The sequence below is a fragment of the Cetorhinus maximus genome, chromosome 6 (genome assembly GCF_964194155.1).
Source record: "Cetorhinus maximus chromosome 6, sCetMax3.hap1.1, whole genome shotgun sequence".
NCBI classification, from domain to species: domain Eukaryota; kingdom Metazoa; phylum Chordata; class Chondrichthyes; order Lamniformes; family Cetorhinidae; genus Cetorhinus; species Cetorhinus maximus.
In genome coordinates this window covers 29,405,495-29,428,025 of record NC_135884.1, presented here as the reverse complement: position 1 = coordinate 29,428,025, position 22,531 = coordinate 29,405,495, and the positions used below count along the sequence as shown (strand labels likewise).

Sequence of the window (22,531 nt, the reverse complement as noted above, 5' to 3'; positions counted from 1 at the left end):
CTTGCTGAACAACCATGAGTGTGCTAATTAGCTACATTAACAACCAATTTAAGATAATCAGTCAAGCTTGTAGCATGGCTCATTTACGCTTGTGAGAAGCGGCTACATTGAGGCAAGGACCTATTCTCTGCAAACAAAAGGGATATGTCCAAGTCTTGTGCCTTTTTTGAATTACCAGGGAGCTTGAGAGCCCAAAGTTCCCCATTACTTTTTCATGGCAATGCCTCAGCCACTCGGAGTTGACTTGCGAACCAATCAGCACCCTTCTCCTGTAGTATAAATTGTTGTGATTGTTTGAAATTTGACAATCTTGTGTTTGTCCTGATGAGTGCAAGACAGAAAGCTTCAGCAACATGTCTCTCATTTCAGCAATATTCAAGTTCTGTCCTACCAAGTGACTATTTAACCTACTAATCATATAAGATGTGGTTTAATTTGCTTTGGATAACTTGTTTAAGAAACAACAGTACTCAAAACATTTTTTTTGCGAAGTGGCTCCTGTGGGAACTGATCCCAAATTGGAAATGATCAACTGCATGATGACTTTATGATATTGCAATAAAAACTGACATGCACTAAGCATGTCACTAAGTATTATATTAATGCCTAATGCCAAATCAAAATAATCATTATTTTGTGCCTTGTTTGACAGTGTTTGCTCCATTCACCTTCTAACATCATTGAACCCAAGTAGACATAAATGGCACATCCAAAATCTGCATTGGTGACGTGCAAATGAGTTTTGACCACTGTCCCACCATCGCATTGCCCAGGGGAGGTGGTAGTGTAGTGATACTAGTAACCCAGAGACCCCAGGGAAATGCTCTGGGGACCTGGGTTCAAACCCCACCATGGCAGGTGGTGAAATTTGAATTCAATAAAAATCTGGAATTAAAAAATCTGATAATGACCATGAATCAATTGCCAATTGTCATTAACACCCATCTGGTTCATTAATATCCTTCCTTTAGGGAAGGAAGTCTGCTGGTCTGGCTGACATGTGACTCCAGACCCACAGCAATTGGTTGACTCTTAAATGCTCTCTGAACAAGGGCATTAAATGGGCAGTAAATGCTGGCCTAGCCAGTGATGTCCACATCTCATGAACAAATAATTAAAAAATGTTTGCTCACTTTCCTCATCCCTAACCTACTTTTGGAGGATCAAGCAACATCCAGAGTCTGTTTACAACCTGCCTCATTGCCAGTGATTATAAGGGCTGTTCCTTCTGGCTTCATTTTCCATAACATATAAAGCCCAATCTGTCCCAATGTGGTGATGTGTCCTTCACATTTAAACAATTTGTCCTCTCCAATTCTCTCAATTAAAATCAATATGATTTAAAACCACTGAGATAAATTTCTACCCTTTAGTGTCTAATCCAGAAGAAGATGAAAGCAACCATGTTACTAAGTTACTACCCTTGTTACTGAGCAGAAGTAGAAATATACCCTCACTAGTACATAAGTCTGTAATTGGACTTAGCTGACTGAATCATAAAAGAAATAAGATCAGAAACATATTATCTTTGCATCCTTCATGTCAGGACTCAGTGCATAGTTATGTCTTCTGTGAAATATTTATTGAGGTTTTTGAACTGTTTAAGCTTTGATATTATTGTATGAACTAGCTATATGTTCAAATACATTTGCAAATGTATTCGCTAAGTATATGCCTTAAAAGAAAAGGTCTGTCCATTGATGTGTATGCTGTCTGGCATCTAGTGTCAGCTCACCATGGGACTGTTTAATATATTATTGGTTGCATGGTTATTACTAGGCAGTAATTTCTTCTTTGATTTGTCCCCACCATGCCCCATCTCACTTCTAACCCCAGCTCTGAAACATAACTAACAATCTAAGTCTATTTATGTATTTATTTATATTTTTTAAAGTGTTCATGTATCTTTTTTCTGAATTTGCAAATGATGCAATATGTAATTACTGGCTTTTTGAGTAATGCCATAAGAAATTAACCAAATGCTTATGTAAAATAAACTTTAATGTGCCATTTTGAAGTATACAATATTTACTAAAATTAAACTTAATTGCCATGGAATAAGAAAGAACTGTACTGCCTAAGCACACATTATAGTAATTTTCATTGGTATTTTAGGAACAATAAACCACTGTCTCCAAACTGATTTATATCTGGCAGATGAGGTAGTGATTTCGCACTTGGAATTATTTGTTTGTAACCTTGAACTGAAAACTTCTGCCAATGCAACTTCAATTTAGTTGAGGAACGACAAATTTATTTGGTAGCATTTGTGTTGAGACCAATCACAGAATCTCACAGTGCAGAAGAGGCCCTTCGGCCCATCGAATCTGCACTGACACGTGAGAAGCACCTGACCTACCTAATCCCATTTACCAGCACTTGGCCCATAGCCTTGAATGTTATGACATGCCAAGTGCTCATCCAGGTACTTTTTAAAGGATGTGAGGCAATCCGCCTCCACCACCCTCCCAGGCAGCGCATTCCAGACTGTCACCACCCTCTGGGTAAAAAAGTTTCTCCTCACATCCCCCCTAAACCTCCTGCCCCTCACCTTGAACTTGTGTCCCCTCGTGACTGACCCTTCAACTAAGGGGAACAGCTGCTCCCTATCCACCCTGTCCATGCCCTCATAATCTTGTGCACCTCGATCAGGTCGCCCCTCAGTCTTCTCTGCTCCAACGAAAACAACCCAAGTCTATCCAACCTCTCTTCACAACTTAAATGTTTCATCCCAGGCAACATCCTGGTGAATCTCCTCTGCACCCCCTCCAGTGCAATCACGTCCTTCCTATAATGTGGCGACCAGAACTGCACACAGTACTCCAGCTGTGGCCTCACCAAGGTTCTATACAACTCCGACATGACCTCCCTACTTTTGTAATCTATGCCTCGATTGATAAAGGCAAGTGTCCCATATGCCTTTTTCACCACCCCATTAACATGCCCCTCCACCTTCAGAGATCTATGGACACACATGCCAAGGTCCCTTTGTTCCTCAGAACTTCCTAGTGTCATGCCATTCATTGAATACTTCCTTGTCAAATTACTCCTTCCAAAGTGTATCACCTCACAATTTTCAGGGTTAAAATCCATCTGCCACTTATCTGCCCATTTGATCATCCGGTCTATATCTTCCTGTAGCCCAAGACACTCAACCTCACTGTTAACCACCTGGCCAATCTTTGTGTCATCTGCAAACTTACTAATCCTACCCTCCACATAGTTATCTATGTCATTTATATAAATGAAGAATAATAGGGGACCCAGCACAGATCCCTGTGGTACACCACTGGACACTGGCTTCCAGTAACTAAAGCATCCTTCTGACATCACCCTCTGTCTCCTACAACTAAGCCAATTTTGAATCCACCTTATCAAATTACCCTGTATCCCATGTGCATTTGCCTTCTTTATAAGTCTCTCATGTGGGACCTTGTCAAATGCTTTGCTGAAATCCATATAAACTACATCAACTGCACTACCCTCATCTACATACCTGCTCACCTCCTCAAAAAATTCAGTCAAATTTGTTAGGCATGACCTCCCTCTGACAAAGCCATGCTAACTATCCCTAATCAAACATTGCATCTCCAAGTGGAGATAGATTTTCTCCTTCAGAATTTTCTCCAATAGTTTCCTTACCACTGACGTGAGACTCACTGGCCTGTAGTTCCCTGGCTTCTCTCTACAACCCTTCTTAAATAGTGGAACCACATTAGCTGTTCTCCAGTCCTCTGGCACCTCCCCCGTGGCCAGAGAGGAATTAAAAATTTGGGTCAGGAACCCTGCGATCTCCTCCCTTGCCTCCCTCAGCAGTGTGGGACATAAATCATCGGGACCTGGAGATTTGTCCACTTTTAAGCCTGCCAACACTTCCAATACCTTGTCACTCCCTATATCAATTTGCTCAAGAACCAAGCATTCTCTCTCCCCGAGTTCGATGCCTTCATCCTCATTCTCTTGGGTGAAGACAGATGTGAAGTATTCGTTCAACACTCTACCGATGTCCTCTGGCTCCACCCATAGATTGGTCCCTAATGGGCCCTACTCTTTCCCTGGTGATCCTCTTCCCATTGATATACTTATCTTGGGATTTTCCCTACTTCTACCAGCCAGAGCTTTCTCATATCCCCTCTTTGCTCTCCTAATTGCTTTCTTAAGCTCCACCCTGCACTTTCTGTACTCCACTAATGTCTCCGCTGATATGCTCCCCTTGTACCTGCTAAAAGCCTGTCTTTTCCTTCTCATCGTATCCTGAAAATTTCTGGTCATCTTTTGGCTTGTTACTCCTTCCTATCATCCTAGAGGGAACATGTTGAGCCTGTACCCTCCCTATGTTCTTTTTGAATGCCCCCTACTGCTCCTCTGTAGATTTCCCCACAAGTAGTTGTTCCCAGTCTGCCTTGGCCAGATCCTGCCTTATTTTACTAAACTCCACTCTCCCCCAATCCAAAACATTTTTTTGCAACTTGTCTATTTCTTTGTCCATAACAAGCTTAAACTGTACCATGTTGTGGTCACTATCACTAAAATGCTCCCCCACCACCAGCACCTCAGCCACCTGTCCGGCTTCATTCCCCAGAATTAGGTCCAGCACTGCGCCGTCCCTTGTTGGACCCTCTACATATTGACCTAAAAAGTTCTCCTGTACACATTTCAAGAAATCCACTCCATCCAAGCCCTTAATGTTATATCTATCCCAATTAATGTCGGGAAAGTTGAAATCACCTAATATAACTACCCTATTGTTATTGTATTTACACACCTCCGCAAATTGGGTGCATATTTGCTCCTCAACTTCCCGCTGACTATCTGGGGGTCTATAATAAACACCTAACAATCTGGCTGCCCCTTTTTTTTATTCCTAAACTCTACCCACAAAGCTTCATTTGATGCCCCCTCCAAGATATCATCTCTCCTTACTGCAGTAACTGACTCCTTAACTAATAATGCAATGCCTCCTCTTTTACCCCCTCCTCTGTCTCGCCTGAAGATTCTATATCCCGGAATGTTGAGCTGCCAATCCTGCTCCTCCCTCAACCACGTCTCAGTGATGGCTACTATATCACAATTCCACATGTCAATCCTCACCCTTAACTCATCCGTTTTACCTGTAATACTCCTGGCATTAAAGTAGAGGCCATCCAGCCTTGCCTTACTCCTTGAAACTTAATGCAGCTGTACTCCCTCTGACTTGATTGTTTTACTGTATTATGATGTGTCCCTATTCTGCTAACATTCTGTGTCTCCTCCCCCTTCTGAATTAGTTTAAAGTCCTCCCAACAGCACGAGCAAACCCGCCCGCAAGGATGTTAGTCCCGCTCTGGTTCAGTTGTAGACCGTCTTGCCACCTTCCCCAGAAATAGTCCCAGTGATCCAGGAATCGAAAACCCTCCTTCCTGCACCAACTATTAAGCCACGTATTTATCTGCGCTATTCTCCTATTTCTGAGCTCGCTACCACATGGCACTGGGAGTAATCCAGAGATTACAACCCGAGAGGTCTTGCTTTTTAGCCTACTGCCTAACTCCCTGAATTCTTGATGCAACACCTCATCCCTCTTTGTACCTATGTCATTGGTACCAACATGTACCATGACCTCTGCCTTATCACCCTCCCCCTTCAGTATGCCCTGCAGCCGTTCAGTGACATCCCGGACCCTAGCACCAGGGAGGCAACACACCATGCTGAAGTCACGTTGACGGACACAGTAGTGCATATCTGTTCCCTTGACTATAGAATCCCCTATTACTATTGCTCTTCCTCTCTTCCTCTCCTGCTGCACAGACAGGCTGCTTGTGGTGCCAGAAGCTTGGCTCTGTCTGCACTCCCTGGAGGAACCAGCGCCCTCAACAGCTTCCAAAATTGAATACCGATTTGCGAGCGGGACCCCAGGGGACTCCTGAACTACCTGCCTGTTTCTCTTGGACTGCCTGGTGGTTCCCTTCCTTCATCTGCGGTGTGACCACCTCTCTAAACGTGCTATGCATGATGCTTTCAGACTTGCGGATGCTCCACAGTGTCCCCAGCCGCCGTTCCAGCTCTGAAACCCATGCTTCCAGGAGCTGCAGCTGGGCACACTTCCTGCACACATGCTGGTCCCGGGCACTGGAAATGTTTCTGGCTTCCCACATGGAGCACGAGGAGCACACCACGGCTTTGAGCTCTCCTGCCATGACTTATCTCTTTAAATTAAGCCTTTTAAATCAATTACTCTGAGGCCCTTCTTTCCTGGTCCTCATTACCACAGTACCACTTTGATTTTATTAAAATAGTACCATGATTTTAACTGTTACTTTTCCCAGGATTTGCAGCATGTTGTATAGGTTTTTAGATTGGATAAAGTTTGTAATTTTTTTTTGTTCTCTAGAACAATCAGGTTGTGGAGCTGCAGAGAAATCGCCTGCGTGATGATATTAAAGAATATAAATTCCGTGAAGCAAGGCTTTTGCAAGATTACTCTGAGCTTGAAGATGAAAACATCTCTCTTCAGAAGCAAGTCTCTGTCCTTAAACAAAACCAGGTGAGCTAAAAAAAAACATGCTTTGTGTGTATTCTAAGTTTTACATCGGAAAAAGTTCAAAAAAGACTCACTGAAATTTGACCAAACTTTCTATCACTTAAGACTGAACTGAAAACCGAAGGCTGAGTGGTGACTTGATGGAGGTCTTTTAAATAATGGAAGACTTTGATAGGGTAGAAGTGGAGAAAATATCCCCACTTGTGGGGAAATCAAATCTAGAGGCCATAAATAACCTCACTGACATTCTGTTTTGGTTCTAACAGGGCCAATCAGCTTTTGACCTCATTGCAGCCTTGGTCCAAACATGGGCAAAAGAGCTGAATTCAAGAGGTGAGGTAAATGTGACTGCACCTGACATCAAGGTAGCATTTGACCTAGTGTTGCATCAGGGAGCCCTAGCAAAACTGAAGTCAATGGGAATCGGGGGGAAAGCTGTCCACTGGCTGGAGTCATACCTAGCACAAAGGAGGATGGTTGTGATTGCTGGAGGTCAATGATCTCAATCCCAGGACATTGCTGCAGGAGTTCCCCAGGGTAGCGTCCGAGGCCCAGCCATCTTCAGCTGCTTTATCAATGACTTTCCCTCCATCACAAGGCCAGAGGTGATTATGTTCACTGGTGATTGCGCAATGCACAGCACCATTCACGACTGCTCAAATACTGAAGCAGTCTATGCCAATATGCAGTAAGACCTGGACAACATTCAGTCTTGGGCTGATAAGTAGCAAGTAACATTCGGGCCACACAAGTGCCAGTCAAGGACCATATCCAACAAGAGAAAATCTAACCATCTGCCCTTGACGTTCAATGGCATTACCATTGCTGAATGTTGCACAATCAATATCCTGGGGTTACCATTGACCAGAAACTGATCTGCACCAGCCGTACAAATACTGTGAGTACAAGAGCAAGTCAGAGACTTGCAATTCTGTCACGAGTAACTCCCATCCTGACTCCCCAAAGCCTATCCAATATCTACAAGGACGAAGTCAGGAGTGTTATGGAATATTCTCCACTTGCCTGGATAAGTGTGGCTCCAGTGAGCTCCACACCATTCAGGACAAAGCAGCCTGCTTGATTGGCACCCCATTCACCACTTTAAACATCACCCCCTCCATCACTGACGCACAGTAGCAGCAGTGTGTACCATATACAAAATGCACTGGAGGAACTCGCCTAGTCTCCTTTGACAGCACCTTCCAAACCTGCAACCTCTACCACCTAGCTGCAAGTTCCCCTCCAGGCCACACATCATCCTGACTCGGAACTATATCGCCGTTCCTTCACTGTCATTGGGTTAACATCCTGGAGCTCCCTTCCTAACAACATCGTGAGTGTACCTACACCGCATGGATGGCAGCGGTTCAAGAAGGCAGCCCACCACTGCCGCCTTAAGGCCAGATAGGTATGGGCAATAAATGTGGGCCTAGCCAGTGACCGCCACCGTGAAAGAATACATTTTTTTTAAAAAATGGTAGTAGGTAATAAATTCAGTAAGGAATTAAAGAGAAAGCTCATCACCCAGGGTAGTTACAATGTGGAACTCATTGCTCTAGTTGCTTTGATATGCACTGACACAAAAGTAGAAGTTCCGGTGGATGGAGCAGTAAAATGATGCCATACTCATCAGCAAGGGCATTGACTTGAACCAAAACTGCATTTGGTACAATCCTTAAATGTTTGACTTCTGAAAAGTAGAGATTAATCCTGTGCTAGAACAAAAATGTTAATTTTGTCCAGTATTGATGCCCAATGACATTGCTTCTTCAGTTGTATGAACAAGTCATGAAGTGAGAATCCATTGTTTCACACTAAGACATGACTTGTACAGTCCCTGACCATAACATTAGCAAGTGCATTTTTGAATGAGTTGTGTCCTAAAAATAATAGAACAATATAAAAATTATATCTGGAGAAGGCACTTCCTCCAAACATTCTTCACTCTTACAGGCATGAAAAGGTTTTCTAAACACATTTTTCCACATATCCACAATTCATGATTAGTTTTTATCAAAACTGTCAGTTAATCAAATAATGAAATGTATTTATTTGAGTTTGGTATTCCTTTACCCCATGATGCATAGATAAACACTGATATGATTATGGATAGAATTTTTGAGAGCTCATTTCAACCACATATCTGGTTACTAGTGAACATAAAATGTCATTCTGCTCAGGAAATGCAGTTCATTATTTCATTATAATGCAGGTTGAATTTGAAGGTCTTAAACATGAAATCAAAAGACTTGAGGAAGACACAGAATTCCTCAACAGCCAATTGGAAGATGCCATCAGACTGAAAGAAATAGCAGAACGCCAACTTGAGGAATCCTTGGAGACATTGAAGAATGAGCGTGAGCAGAAAAACAATATGCGAAAGGAATTATCTCACTATATGAATATCAATGATTCAATGTACACTAGCCAGTTGAATATATCGCTGGATGGATTGAAGTTTAGTGACGATGGCAATGAACCAAACAATGATGAGATGATTAATGGTTATGAAAACAACAGCTTCAGCAAAATGAATGGTGACAATAAGCTGTCCACTCCTAAGAAAAATGATATCTTTAAGCCAGCACCAAGTTTGGTGTCCGATTTGCTAAGTGAACTGAATATTTCTGAAATTCAAAAGCTGAAACAGCAGCTTATGCAGGTATGTGCTTTTCAATAGTTATAGTGACATGCCACAGTTGGAATTTTTGGAAATGTATTTATATGTATCAACTAATGACATTTAATCAAATTTAGTATCGTGACTTCCTGCTATTTTATATTTATCTAATTAATATGTAATTTTTTGAACAATTCAGTAAAATATTGGCAAGATAATAATTGCCTCTGTGTTAACATTGTACATTTTCACTGATAACTTGGCTTTGTAGAAGTTGAAGGGTGTATAGAGGAGGCCTCTAAATGAACATGAGGTTAAATTTATTTTTCCTATTCAATACATTTCTATGAAATTCCTCCATATTTACATGATGGGATTTGCTTTATGTTGCTCTTTCCTCAAACCAAAACTATTACTGAAGAGTAGTCTCATGCAATTGGAGAAAGGACTTTGATGAAACTCCTACCTTTGAAATTTAGCAAGTTATATTCATTTTATTCTAGATAACTTGTGCCATTTTGCTGAAAACAAATTGATTGCCAAATAAGCTTCCTAAACCTCAAGCAAGAATATTTACTGCACAAAGAATGAATATTTTTTTCAATTTTAATTAAAAACACAGTTAGTAGAATTGTTATTGAATTAAAGGTTTAGTAACTTCCACTTTTCTCCCATTCCTACATTATTTTTCACTTGCAGATGTTCAGCTGAGAGTGCAGCACATACAACTAGGTGTTTGCTCATTTTGTCCTTGAGCCAGTGGTTTGATGAATTGAATAAATGGATGATTTACCCACTAATATCCTTCCATGTCTTATGTGGAACTAGTTGGTTTCTCAATGCAAGCATCTAGTGACATAACTGAGATTGTGAACTTGCCACGTAGAAATCACATGGTTCACACCTAGATTTAACTATTCTGACAACAGGACCTTGGTGTGTTGCCCTAAACAGTAGTCTTTAGCTTCTAGAAAGTGGTACAATATTTTGGTCAACTGCAGTTATTTATTTAATAAATCTTATTATCTACTTTTATCTATTAAGTTACTTATGGTACTTAAAATTATCACTATCTTCATCAATTTTGGTTGTCATGAAAATGCTGTTCAACACAATTGAATATTCAAGATGTGTGGGGAGATTGCATATTGAAATTTTAGATGTATGTCTTAAAAATGTTTATTATGAGCATTCACATGTACTAAATGAGGATACAGTTTAATGATTTGGTTTAAATCCATAAATAGGAAATCATTGTAGGATGATGGGAATGTTGTACCTGGGTAGGTACCAATATAGATACTATCGTGCACCTTCATAGTAGCTTTTATATCTATAAATTTTTATCAAAATGTCATATAGACCCTATTTAATCCTATGCTGTTACAGATTATAAAGCAGCTGCATGTAAACTGTAGATGGCTTGAAAGATTCCAAATCATTATTTTAAGTTTGGTGCAGTAACAACTTGCATGCAGTTCATCAAGGCAGCCTTAATCCTATTTTGGTGGTCTATCTTGAGGACAGTAAAAGCAGCTTTGAGTTTCTCCAATAATAGAAGCTTGATGCAATTATTTTCTTCAACTGCTGATTAATAAAGATACATGATATAATTAAAAAAGCATTGGACCTCTAAAGCTTTGGATATTAAATTAGTACTATGTGTTCAAGCAGATGGCTTTCAACAAAGAGAAACGCTATTTACCTGAATTATCCATTAAAAGAAAAGCCATTAATAAGTTTAGTTAACCCTTTGGGTTTATCAGCATAGCGTTGCACAGTTTTTATTTGGCTGAGAACATGGGTGAGGGACAATTTACGAACATACAAATTAGGAGCAGGAGTAGACCATTCGGCCCCTCAAGCCTACTCTTCCATTTGATAAGATCATTGCTGACCTGATTGTAGTCCCAACTCCACTTTCCTGCCTACTCCCTATATCCTTTGACTCCGTTGTTAGTCAAGAATCTATCTAACTCTGTCTTAAAAAATATTCAATAACCCTGCCTCCACTGTTGTTTGGGTAAGAGAATTCCAGAGGCTCACAACTCTTAAGAGAAAATATTTCTCCTCATCTCTGTCTTAAATGGAAGGCACCTCATTTTTAAACTGTGTCCTCTTCATCTAGTCTCTTCCACAAGGGGAAACATCCTTTCAGCATCTACCCTGTTAAGTCTCCTCAGGATCTTGTGTTTCAATAAAATCACCTCTTATACTTCTAAACTCCAATGGATACAGGCCCACCTTTCCTCATAAGATAACCCCTTCATCCCAGGAATCAGTTGAGTGAACCTCCTATGCACTGCTTCTAATGCAATTATGTTCTTGAGAAAGATCAAAACTGTATGCAATACTCCAGATGTGCTCTCTCAAATGCCCTGTACAACTGTAGCAAAACTCCTCTACTTTTATATTCCATTCCCCTTGCAATAAAGAACAACATTCCATTTGCCTCCCTAATCACTTGCTGCGCCCGTATACTAGGTTTTTGTGATTCATGTACCAGAATATTCTGGTGTCTCTGTACAGCAAAGTTCTGTAATCCCTCTCAATTTAAATAATATGCCTTTTTTTAAATCCTTCCTTCCAAAGTGGATAACCTCTCTTTTTCCACATTATACTCCATCTGCAAAAGTTTTGCCCACTCACTAAACCTACCTATATCCCTTTGCAGACGCCTTATGGCTCCTTCACAATGTATTGTCTTGCCTATCTCTGTGTCATCAACAAATTTAGCAATTGTGCATTCAGTTCCTTCATCCAAGTCATTGATATAGATTGTAAATAGTTGAAGCCCCAGCACTGATCCCTGTGGCACTCCACTAGTTACAGCTTGCCAACCCGAAAATGAGCCATTTATCCATACTATCTGCTTCCTTTTAGCTAACCAATCCAGTATCCATGCTAATATGTTATCCTCTAAACCATAAGCTCTCATTTTGTACAGTAACCTTTAATGTGCCATCTTATCAAATATCTTCTGGAAATCCAAGTACACCACATTCAAAGGTTCCTCTTTATCCACGTTGGTTGTCATTTCCTCAAACAACTCTAATAAATTAGTCAAACATGATGTCCCTTTCACAAAACCATGTTGACTCTGCCTGATTGCATTAAGGTTTTCTAAGTCCCCTGTCATAACCTCCTTAATAACAGATTCTAGCATTTTCCCTATGACAGTTGTTAGGCTAACTGGCCTGTAGTTTCCTGCTTTCTGTCTCCCTCCTCTCTTGAATAGAGGAATTACATTTGCTATTTTCCAATCTGAAACCTTTCCTGAATCTAAGGTATATTGGATAATTGCAAACAGTGCATCTACTACCTCTGCAGCCACTTCTTTTAAGACTCTAGGATGCAGGCCATCGGGTCCAGAGGGCTTGTCAGCTTCTAGTTCTAATAGTTTTTTCAGTATCCTTTCCCTGGTGATTGCAATTGTTTTGAGTTCCCCCTCCCATTCTCCTCTTGAATTACAGGTATTTTTGGGATGCTGTATGTGTTTTCTACAGTGAAGGCAGACACACAGTATCTGTTCAATGCTTCCACCATTTCCTTATTTCCCATTCATTCCCCAGACTCACTGTAGAGGACCCTTTAGTTACTCTTTTCCTTTTTAAATACTTGTAGAAACTCTTAGCATCTGTATTCTAATTGCTCCCTTTTTTTAATCACTCTTTGTTGATTTTGAAATTCTGTCCTACCACTAATCTTTGCAGAATTGTATATTTTTTCCTTTCAATTTGATACTATCCATAACTTCCTTCATTAGCCACAAATGGTGCATTCTTCTCTTAGAGTCTTTCTTTCTCACTAGAATGTATTTTTGCTGAGTGTAATTAATTATTGCCTTAAAGGTCTGCCACTGCATCTATACTGACCTACTCCTTAACCTAATTTTCCAGTTCACTTTAGCCAGCTCTGCCTTTCTACCCTTAAAATTGCCTTTATTTAAGTTTAAAACACTAGTCTTCGACCCACTCTTCTCTCCCTCAAATTGAATGCGAAATTCAATCATGTTTTGATCACTGCCACCTAGAGGCCCCTTTACTATAAGATCATTAATTAATCCTGTCTCATTACACATTACCAGGTCTAGAATAGGCTGCTCTCCAGTTGCCTCTAGTACATGCTGCTCTAGGAAACTGTCCCGAAAACACTCTATGAACTCGTCTTCCAGGCTGACTTTGCCAATTTGATTTGTCAAATCTATATGTCGCTTAAAAATCCATGATTATTGCTCTACCTTTCTTACAAGTCCCAATTATTTCTTCCTATATACGCCGTCCTACAGTGGTTACTGTTAAGGGTGCTATTAATTACTCCCAGAAGTGATTTATTATCATTTCTAATTCTCAACTCTACGCAATTGATTTGATACTTTGATCTTTAGAACTAAAGTCATCATCTCGCTATTGTACTAATGTCATCCTCAATTAGTAGAGCTACCTCACCACCTATTCCTAGCTTTCTGTCCTTCAGAAACATCAAGTACCTTGAATATTAGGTCCCAGCCTTGGTCACTAAGAAGGTTTGCTCGACTCATCCCTGGGATGAAGGGCTTATCCTATGAAGAAAGGTTGAACAGGTTGGTTGGACCTAAACCCATTGGAGTTTAGGAGGATAAGAGGTGATTTTATTGAAACATATAAGATCTTGAGGGGATTTGACAGGGTGGATACCCAAAGGATGTTTCATTTTGTGGGGGAGACTAAAACTAGGGGACATATTTTAAGAATAAGAGGTCTACCCTTAAGACAGAGATGAGAAGAATTTTTTCTCTGAGGATCGTTAGTCTATGGAACCCTCTTCCCCAGAAAGTAGTGGACCACAACAACTGGATCCTCCCCCTCCCACTGCAAGTTCCTCTCCAGCCCCAAGCAGAACTCTCGCACCAGGTAGGCAACACAGTCTCCTGGACTCTCACTATTGGCTGCAGAGAACTGTGCCTATCCCCCTGATTATACCGCCCCCTACTTCCACTGCTTTTCTATTTATTCCCCTTCCCCTGGCTTGAATAGCTTCCGGTACCATGGTGCCATGGTCAGTTTGCTCATCTACCCCGCAGCCCCCACACACATCCATACAAGCTGAAAGAATCTTAAACCTGTTGGACAATTGCAAGGGCTGAGGGTCCTCCACCTCTGCCTTCTCGATCCCCTTACCTGCCTCGCTCGCAAAAACACCCACTTTCCTTGACCACTGACCAAATCAAAAGATCCTAGCCTAAGGGGTGTGACTGCCTTCTGGAATAAAATGTCCGGCTATCTTACCCTTCCCTGATGCATTGCAGTGCCTATAACTTGACTTCCAGCTCATTGACTCTGAGCTGAAGCTCCTCGAGTCTTATTTCACGCCCCTAAGTGGCGTGCCGACTTGCCGATGCGGTCCTGCCACCCAGCGATTTTGAAAGAGGTGTTGGGTCCTGTGTAACAGCTATCTGTCCAAACATATTGGGTAACTAATTAAGCCACTTGGCTTAATTAAGGGCCTTTTCCCAACCCTAACTGGACATTCAATCCAGTGCCTGGGGTACCCACTCTGTCAGGAGGCTGCCCATGAAGCCTCCCAGCAGCAGGGCAGGTGGGAGGCAGAGCTCCAATCGCCACTCCGAAAATTAGCCACAACTGTGGTAGTGCTTATTACCGTGGACCGTTTTCTCCCTAATGTCTGAGGGCCCTAACCCTTCTGGCGCTAACCCTCCTGGCTATCTTACTTAGCTAATTTGTGGCTGGTGACAGGGAATGGAAGTGCCCATACTTCGTCCTACCTACTTTAGCAGCTCCACCTCTGACGTTGGGACTGCCGATCTATTGCTGCTGGACAGTCTCCTATTGGCCCTCCAAGCCTGCCCGCCATCCTTAATTAGACGGGACTCCCGGAGATTGCTACTAAATTGGCTGAAATTGGCTCCCTCCTTCAAAATTGCCCTCTGGTCCTACCAAAGGCATTTGTGGGTTCCCAACCCACATTTCATTGTGATGGTGGGATCAGGACCTGGAAATGAAAATTCGGCCATCAGAATCCATATTTAAGTTAAAGTTTGCTTGACAATAGATTTTCACCAAAGTCAGGCATATATGGATCCCTTAGACCAGAGGAAGTTTGTCAATTGGGACGCAATACCTAACGGCCTGCTTATAGTTCTCTGTTTTGTGATCACCTGCCATGAGTCCCTTAACTGTATAATTTTATAAGTAACTCTTTCAATATGCTGCATTTGTAGATGAAATTAGTAAAAGATTCACCCAAGCTTTCCACTTTGACCAATATTTATTCACCACTAGCTTCACTGAAATAGATTTTTTGAAAATTATTTAATTGGTTTGTGTGACTTTGCTGCGCACAAATCGGTCATCAAACTTCCTTACATTATGCCAGTGACTACGCTTCAAAATACTTCAATGGCTGTAAAGCACTTTGGGATGTCTTAGGGTTTTGATAGGTGCTATATAAATGCAAATTCATTCTTTCACTATTTCTTAACTTCATTTCTTACTACCACGCCTTTTAGGTGGAAAGGGAGAAGACCACATTACTTGCCACTCTCCAAGAGTCTCAAAAGCAGCTGGAACATGCGAGAGGTGCTTTGTCAGAACAGCACGAGAAAGTTAACAGACTCACTGAGCATGTCAGTGCCATGAAGAAACTTCAGGCTAGCAAAGAACGACAGACTTCACTTGATAATGAAAAAGAGCGAGACAGTCATGAAGATGGAGATTACTATGAAGTAGATATAAATGGACCTGAGATTCTGGAGTGCAAATACAAGGTAGCTGTCGCTGATGTAAATGAACTTAAGGAAGAGCTAAAAAATTTGAAGGCCAAGTACACTGATTATGAGAACAAATATGAAAAAGAGAAGACCAGCAATGAAAATGAAATCCAAGTATTGACAGAGAAACTTACATTACTGGAGAAAACTAATAAACAAGACCGGGACCAGGTAATCTGCCTAGAAAAGGAGCTGAAGAAAGTAAGTGAGGTAGCTGAAGGGACCCAAGGTAGCTTGACTGTTGCTCAAGATGAGCTGGTCACTTTCAGTGAGGAATTAGCAAATCTGTACAACCATGTTTGTATGTGCAACAATGAGACACCCAACCGGGTGATTTTGGATTACTTCAAGGAAGGCAAAGATGTTCGCAGTAGTCCAGAAGGTAGAGAAAGAAGATCGCCAGTTCTGCTAACTAAGGGGCTTTTTCCAGGAGAGATTGGAAAAATTGAAAATGGTAATGGAGACACTGTACCATCTTCTGGTTCACCTTTGCCCACCCCATTGTCTTATTCCAGTGATCCACGCAAAGAGCCGATGAATATTTACAACCTGATTGCTGTCATTCGAGACCAGATCAAGCACCTTCAAAAAGCAGTTGATAGATCAACAGAACTATCCAAACAACGCGCTACATCGCCTGAACTTGGGCCAGTGGCAGACAAAGACAAAGAAGTATATATGGATGAGATCTTGAAACTGAAGTCCTTGTTGAGCACCAAGAGAGAACAAATAGCAACACTGAGGACTGTCCTCAAAGCAAACAAGCAGGTAAAGAAGAGATCATTCTAAAATTGGATTTCAAACATTGATTAGCTACATGCTCTTTAATATAAAGTTGTGGCTGTATCACATCTCTGGTTGTCAGTTATCCAGTTAATTGGATCATCAACAAATGTAACTTTAATCAGTGAGTTATTCATGTTAACTAGCTACTTTCAGGTACACTTAAATTATTGTAATCTTCATTCTAAATCTATATGTAATGAGACTGATGTGCATGCACACCACTTTTGGACTGCTAACAGCTCAAATTTATATACTGCCTTTATTGCAAATAGTCAGTCATATTTCTGGGTTGCATTTTTAGTTTAAAAGTATAAAAATCAGATCAAAATACTTAAAATTGTTTATTCCTTAGACTGCTGAAGTAGCCCTTACAAATCTGAAGAGTAAATATGAAATCGAGAAAGCTATGGTCACCGAGACCATACTGAAACTGCGTAATGAGCTCAAGGCTTTAAAAGAAGATGCTGCAACCTTCTCATCCTTGAGAGCCATGTTTGCAACAAGGTAAAGATTATATTCTTAAGTTTGGTTGAATACGTAAATAAGATTTTTCGCTTGTTCCATTTTCTTTTTTCAATCAGCTTCCTTCCTTTCTTTTGGACCTTGTACCTGCCTCAACTAAGGGAGGAGGGACAATACCCTGCCCCCATATAACTGCCCAGATAGGTGGGGGGGAAACCTGCAGCATTGCTGATTTACCCCAGATTTGTGTTTGATTGCATTTGTGTAAAGCCAGTGCCCTGAAGAATTTGGATTAAATTGGCAAATACTGTATGATAAATCAGATTCAACCAGGTTCTGTCACTACGAGCTACAGTATATTGAACAACATTCTATGACACCACAGTAGGCATTATGGAAATGCATTTTAACACAGTATGTAATACTTTCTTTATTACTTGCTGTACAGATTGAAATAATTATTAGTAGTGTGCTTAAGGCAAGTGATTGGTTTAATTTTCCCTTTGCCGAACCACTGTCATGTTTTTCTTCTTTAATTCTCCATATGACCTCCCATTCTTTCGGTGGTCTGGAGGCATCCTCCTTTTTCTCCCTCATGTTTTTATTTCCCTTCCAATGATTCCTTCTAACGCATCTTAACATTCCATTCCTGTCCAATTTATGTATCCTTTTCTGAATCAATAAGAAAGGGATGACTTGCATTTATGTAGCAACTTTTATAACCTCAGGACTTCCCAATGCACTTCACCGCCAATAAATCACTTTTTGAAGTGTAGTCACAGTTGTAATATAACAAATGGCAATGTGATAATGATCAGGTATTTTATTTTTTAGTGATGTTGGCTGATGAATAGATATTGGTCAGGGAGAATCCTGCATCTTTCTACATAATTGTACATTGGTGTGTTATATAACTAACCAAACTATTTTCTTCATGTCACATTGCCAACACTACCTCATTACTTCCCTTATCTATATCAAACGCTTCACTAACTTTTGTTCAGCTGTCTATTTAATTGTTCAGTCAGTTTTCTCTTCCAGTGATAATATCGAGTTTATTTGAGTTGGTAGCACTATCAGCTCAGAGTCCGAAAATAATTGGTCATTATCACCCCTGAGTCAGAAGGTGTGGGTTCAAGCCCCACTCCAGCGACTTGAGCCCCAAAATATCTAGGCTGACACTTCAGTGTATTACTGAGGGATTATTGCATTGTTGGAGTTGAAGTCTTTTGGATGAGATTTTACCCTGAGGCCCTGCCTGCTCTCTCAGGTGTATGTACAAGGTCACATGCCATTATTGAGCAGAAGAGTTATCATCAAAGTGATTCAATACCACTAAGAAGAATTAACATACGAATTAGGAGCAGGAGTAGGCCACTCGGCCCCTTGAGCCTGCTCCACCATTCAGTTAGATCATGGCTGATCTGAATGTAACCTTAATCCCACAATCCTGCCTACCCTGATAACCTTTCACCTCCTTGTTAATCAAGAATCTAGCTCTGCCTTAAAAATATTCAAAAGACTCTGCTTACACCGTCATTTGTGGGAGAGTTCCAAAGGCACTCAACCCTCTGCGAGAAAAAATTTCTCCTCATCTGCCTTAAATGAGCGACCCCTTATTTTTAAACAGTAACCCCTAATTCTAGATTCTCCCACAAGAGGCAACATCCTCTCCACATCCACCCTGTCAAGATCCCTCAGGATCTTGTAAGTTTCAATTAAGTCACCTCTTACTCTTCTAAATTCAAGTGGATACAAGCCTAACATGTCCAGCTTTTCCTCATAAGACAGCCTGCTCATTCCTGGTATTGGCCTAGTAAACCTTCTCTGAACTGCTAATTTTACATTTTTCTTTAAATGAGGAGACCAGTACTGTACACACTACTCAGATGTGGCCTCACCAGTGCCCTATACAACTGAAGCATAACCTCCCTATTGTAATCAATTCCCCTCACAATAAATGATATTCTATTAGCTTTCCTAATTACTTGCTGTACTCGCTTGCTAACCTTTTGTGATTCATGCACTTGGACACCCAGATCCCTCTGAATCTCAGAGCTCTGCAATCTCTCACTATTTAGATGATAAGCTTTTTTATTATTCCTGCCAAAATGAAGAATTTCACATATGCCCATATTATACTCCATTTGCCAGATTTTTGCCCACTCACTTAACCTATCAATGTTACTTTGTAGCCTCCTTACATCCTCTTCACAGTTTACTTTCCTACCTATCTTTGTGTTGTTATTATCAAGTTGCTGTTTATGGGAGATTACTGTGCACAAATTAGCTAATGAGTTTCTTACGTTATTACAGTGACTACACTTCGGAAGCACTTCATGAGCTGTAAAGCGCTTTGGGACATCCTGAGGTCATAAAAGGCACTATATAAATGCACTTCTTTCTTTCCAATTTTTCCTATTGTAACCCTCTCACTTCCTTGCTACATCTGCCATCTTGAGCATATACTTCCTATATATGTAAACTGTTTCTGCTGATGTAACTGTTCCTCGGTTTTTAAAGTGCTCACTTTTTCACCTGTTTTCCTAGAAACCTTCATGACATTGCTCTTACCCGCAATACAAATAATTCATAATCCATTGCTGCAGCAATCAGGCTATCTAGCAACAACTGTATTCCAGTAATGATGCTTTCTAGCAGGACTTCGTTATCAGCAAATCTGACAGGTTTCACGAGCTGAACTCCAATTTTCACTCCTCCTTTATCTGATTAAGCATTTCTCATGATACCAGCATACACATTGAACAACACAGACGATAAACACGTGTCACGTTCCTCTTCCAGTCATTTCTTCTGGTTTCCATCTTCCATCTGCAGTATTCTTTGCTATATGTTATGAATATTGATTTAAACAAAAGTTTGCTGAAGACTTGATAAGTTGCAGATTTATAATCTCAAATCATCTGGATTTATTTACAACTGTTTTCTGTTGATTTGCTAATTGTAGGAGACATTTTAAAGAATTCTGTGCATCCTGAAGAATTTTTACAAGCCTTCTAGCTTCACAAAATTTGAAGGAAGTCAATGTGACATCTCCCTGTTAAAGTATGAAAAGGTTGAGGTTAGCTCATCAATGTAAAGCTCATTTTAAAATGATCCAAAATGTATAGTGTATGTTCTTAATTTGTTTGGAACATTCACTTTTTTAAAAACTAAAATTGTATTAACATGATAGTACAGAATGATCATAAAACGTTCTTTTTAATTAATGGAATGTTTGTCTTTATAATCTATAATCAATTTTATAAAACAATTTTACATGCTGTTTGTCTCAAATTACAGCCTCAGGTGTTTCTTTGTTTGAAAAATTAGCTTCTCGTTACCCCTAATGGTATTGGTACATGCTTGATAGTCAGGATATGGTGAGATTATGTTCCAAGACTGTTCTTCAGTCTAACACACCAAATAACTGTGTGATCAGTTTAGCAGTTTGCTTTGTTTTGCCTTTAAGATTAGATACTGCACATTGAACAGAGAACTTAAAATAATAAAAGGTTTTGATAGAATAGACACAGAGAAACTATGCCCCTCTGATGGAGGAAGTCCGGAATAAGAGACCAGAATCATAAAATTAGAGCAAAACATTCACATGTCCAATTAACAGGCATTTTATTCCGTACAAATAGCAGTGGAAATGTGGATGCAGGATCAATTAAAATTTTCAAGCAAAGGTTGACAGATTTTACTAGGTAAAGATACCAAAAGATATGGATTAAAGGTGGGTAAATGGAGTTGAGGTATCAATGTTCTAATAAATGGCCTAACAAGCTTGAGGGGGTGAGTGGCTTACTCCAGTTCTACGTACCTATGTGAGGAAAGCTCTCTGTTCAATGTGCAGTATGTAACCTTAAAAGCAAACCAAAACAGACTGCTAAACTGATTGCACAGTTGGTTGGTGTGTTAGACTGAAGAACAGTCTTGGAGGTTAATCTCACCATATCCTGATTATCAAGTGTGTACCAATTGTAATAGGGCTAATGAGAAGCTAATTTTTCAAACAAAGAAACGCCTGAGGCTGTAATTTGAGACAAACAGCAAGTAAGTTTTTTTTCGTAAAATGGATTATAGATTATAATGACAAACATTCTATTAATTAAAAAGAACGTTTTATGATCATTCTGCACTACCACGTTAATACAATTTTAGTATAAAAAGCGAATGTTCCATACAAATTAGGAACATGCACTATACATTTTTGATCATTTTAAAATGAGTTTTACAAACTCTAAACTCAACCCTTTCATACTTCAACAGGGATAAATCACATTGACTTCCTTCAAATTTTGTAAAGCTCAAAGCCATCAAACTTGTGAACTCAACTTATTCAATATTTCCTCAAAATTTAACCTTATAAGAAATATTATGTGGTAAATTTGCAATGTAACTCCTCAAGGCCAGTTTATTCTTGCTGAGGTACAGTGCCCAGCACTGAATGCATAACTCTAGATTGGATCTAACCAAGGCTCTGTTTAACTAGAGCATAATTTCCTCCCCTTTATCTCAAGGGGGTTTGAATACAAAGACCAACATTCCACTCGCCTTTTTAATTACTTTGTGCACTTATGCACTAGCTATCAGTAAATTGTGTACATTGACAACCAAATTGCTTTGCTCCTCCACGATTTCTATCTAGTGTCTCATCATTAAGAAAATATTCTGATTTGCCTTTAGTACAATCATATAGCAAGAGGCTGTTCATCATTGCCTGTGCTGGATCTTTGAAAGAGCTATTCAGTTAGACCCACTGTTTCTCCATAGCCCAATATATATTCAATTCTCTTTTGAAAGTTACGATCAAAATCCACTACCCTTTGAGGCAGTACACTTCAGATAACTATAATTCACTGTGCAAAAATATTTCTCATCACAACCCCTTTGATTCTTTTGTTTACTGATCCTCCTGCCAATGGAAACAGTTTCTATCTACTTCATCAAAAAGAACCTTCAAAATGTTGGACACCTTTATTGAATCTCCCCTTAACTTCTCTGCTCAGCAGGTCTGGCAGCACCTATGGAGAGAGAAACAGTTGATGTTTCAGGTTTGTGACGGACCTGAAATGTTACTTCAGTTTTTCTCTCCACGGATACTGCCAGACCTGCTGAGTATTTCCAACATTTTCAGTTTTTGCATAATTAGAGTAAATCTTCTCAGCACCCTCACCATAACCTTTCTTGGATTGAAAGTGTGATTGCCTTACACTTTACCACATTGAACTTCATCTGCACATTTGCCAATTCGCTTAGTCCCTTTGTAACTTCTTGCTACATAACTTGCTGTTCCTTCTGAAAAAGAGGAAATAATGATCTCCCTGGTCCTAATGCAAACACTCAAATTTGTCTTCTGTTCTCTAAA

At 40.2% G+C, this 22,531-nt stretch overlaps 1 protein-coding gene across 2 annotated transcripts in view; it reads left to right on the top strand.

Moving 5' to 3' along the window:
• Window positions 1–22,531, top strand: part of bicd2a (BICD cargo adaptor 2a) — a 76,892-nt gene that overhangs the window by 40,233 nt on the left and 14,128 nt on the right. For both annotated transcript variants that reach the window (XM_078543499.1, XM_078543498.1), the window contains exons 3-6: window positions 6,371–6,523; window positions 8,733–9,182; window positions 15,649–16,677; window positions 17,048–17,199. In XM_078543499.1, coding sequence (XP_078399625.1) covers window positions 6,371–6,523; window positions 8,733–9,182; window positions 15,649–16,677; window positions 17,048–17,199 — 1,784 coding nt within the window. The remainder of the gene's footprint in view (window positions 1–6,370; window positions 6,524–8,732; window positions 9,183–15,648; window positions 16,678–17,047; window positions 17,200–22,531) is intronic.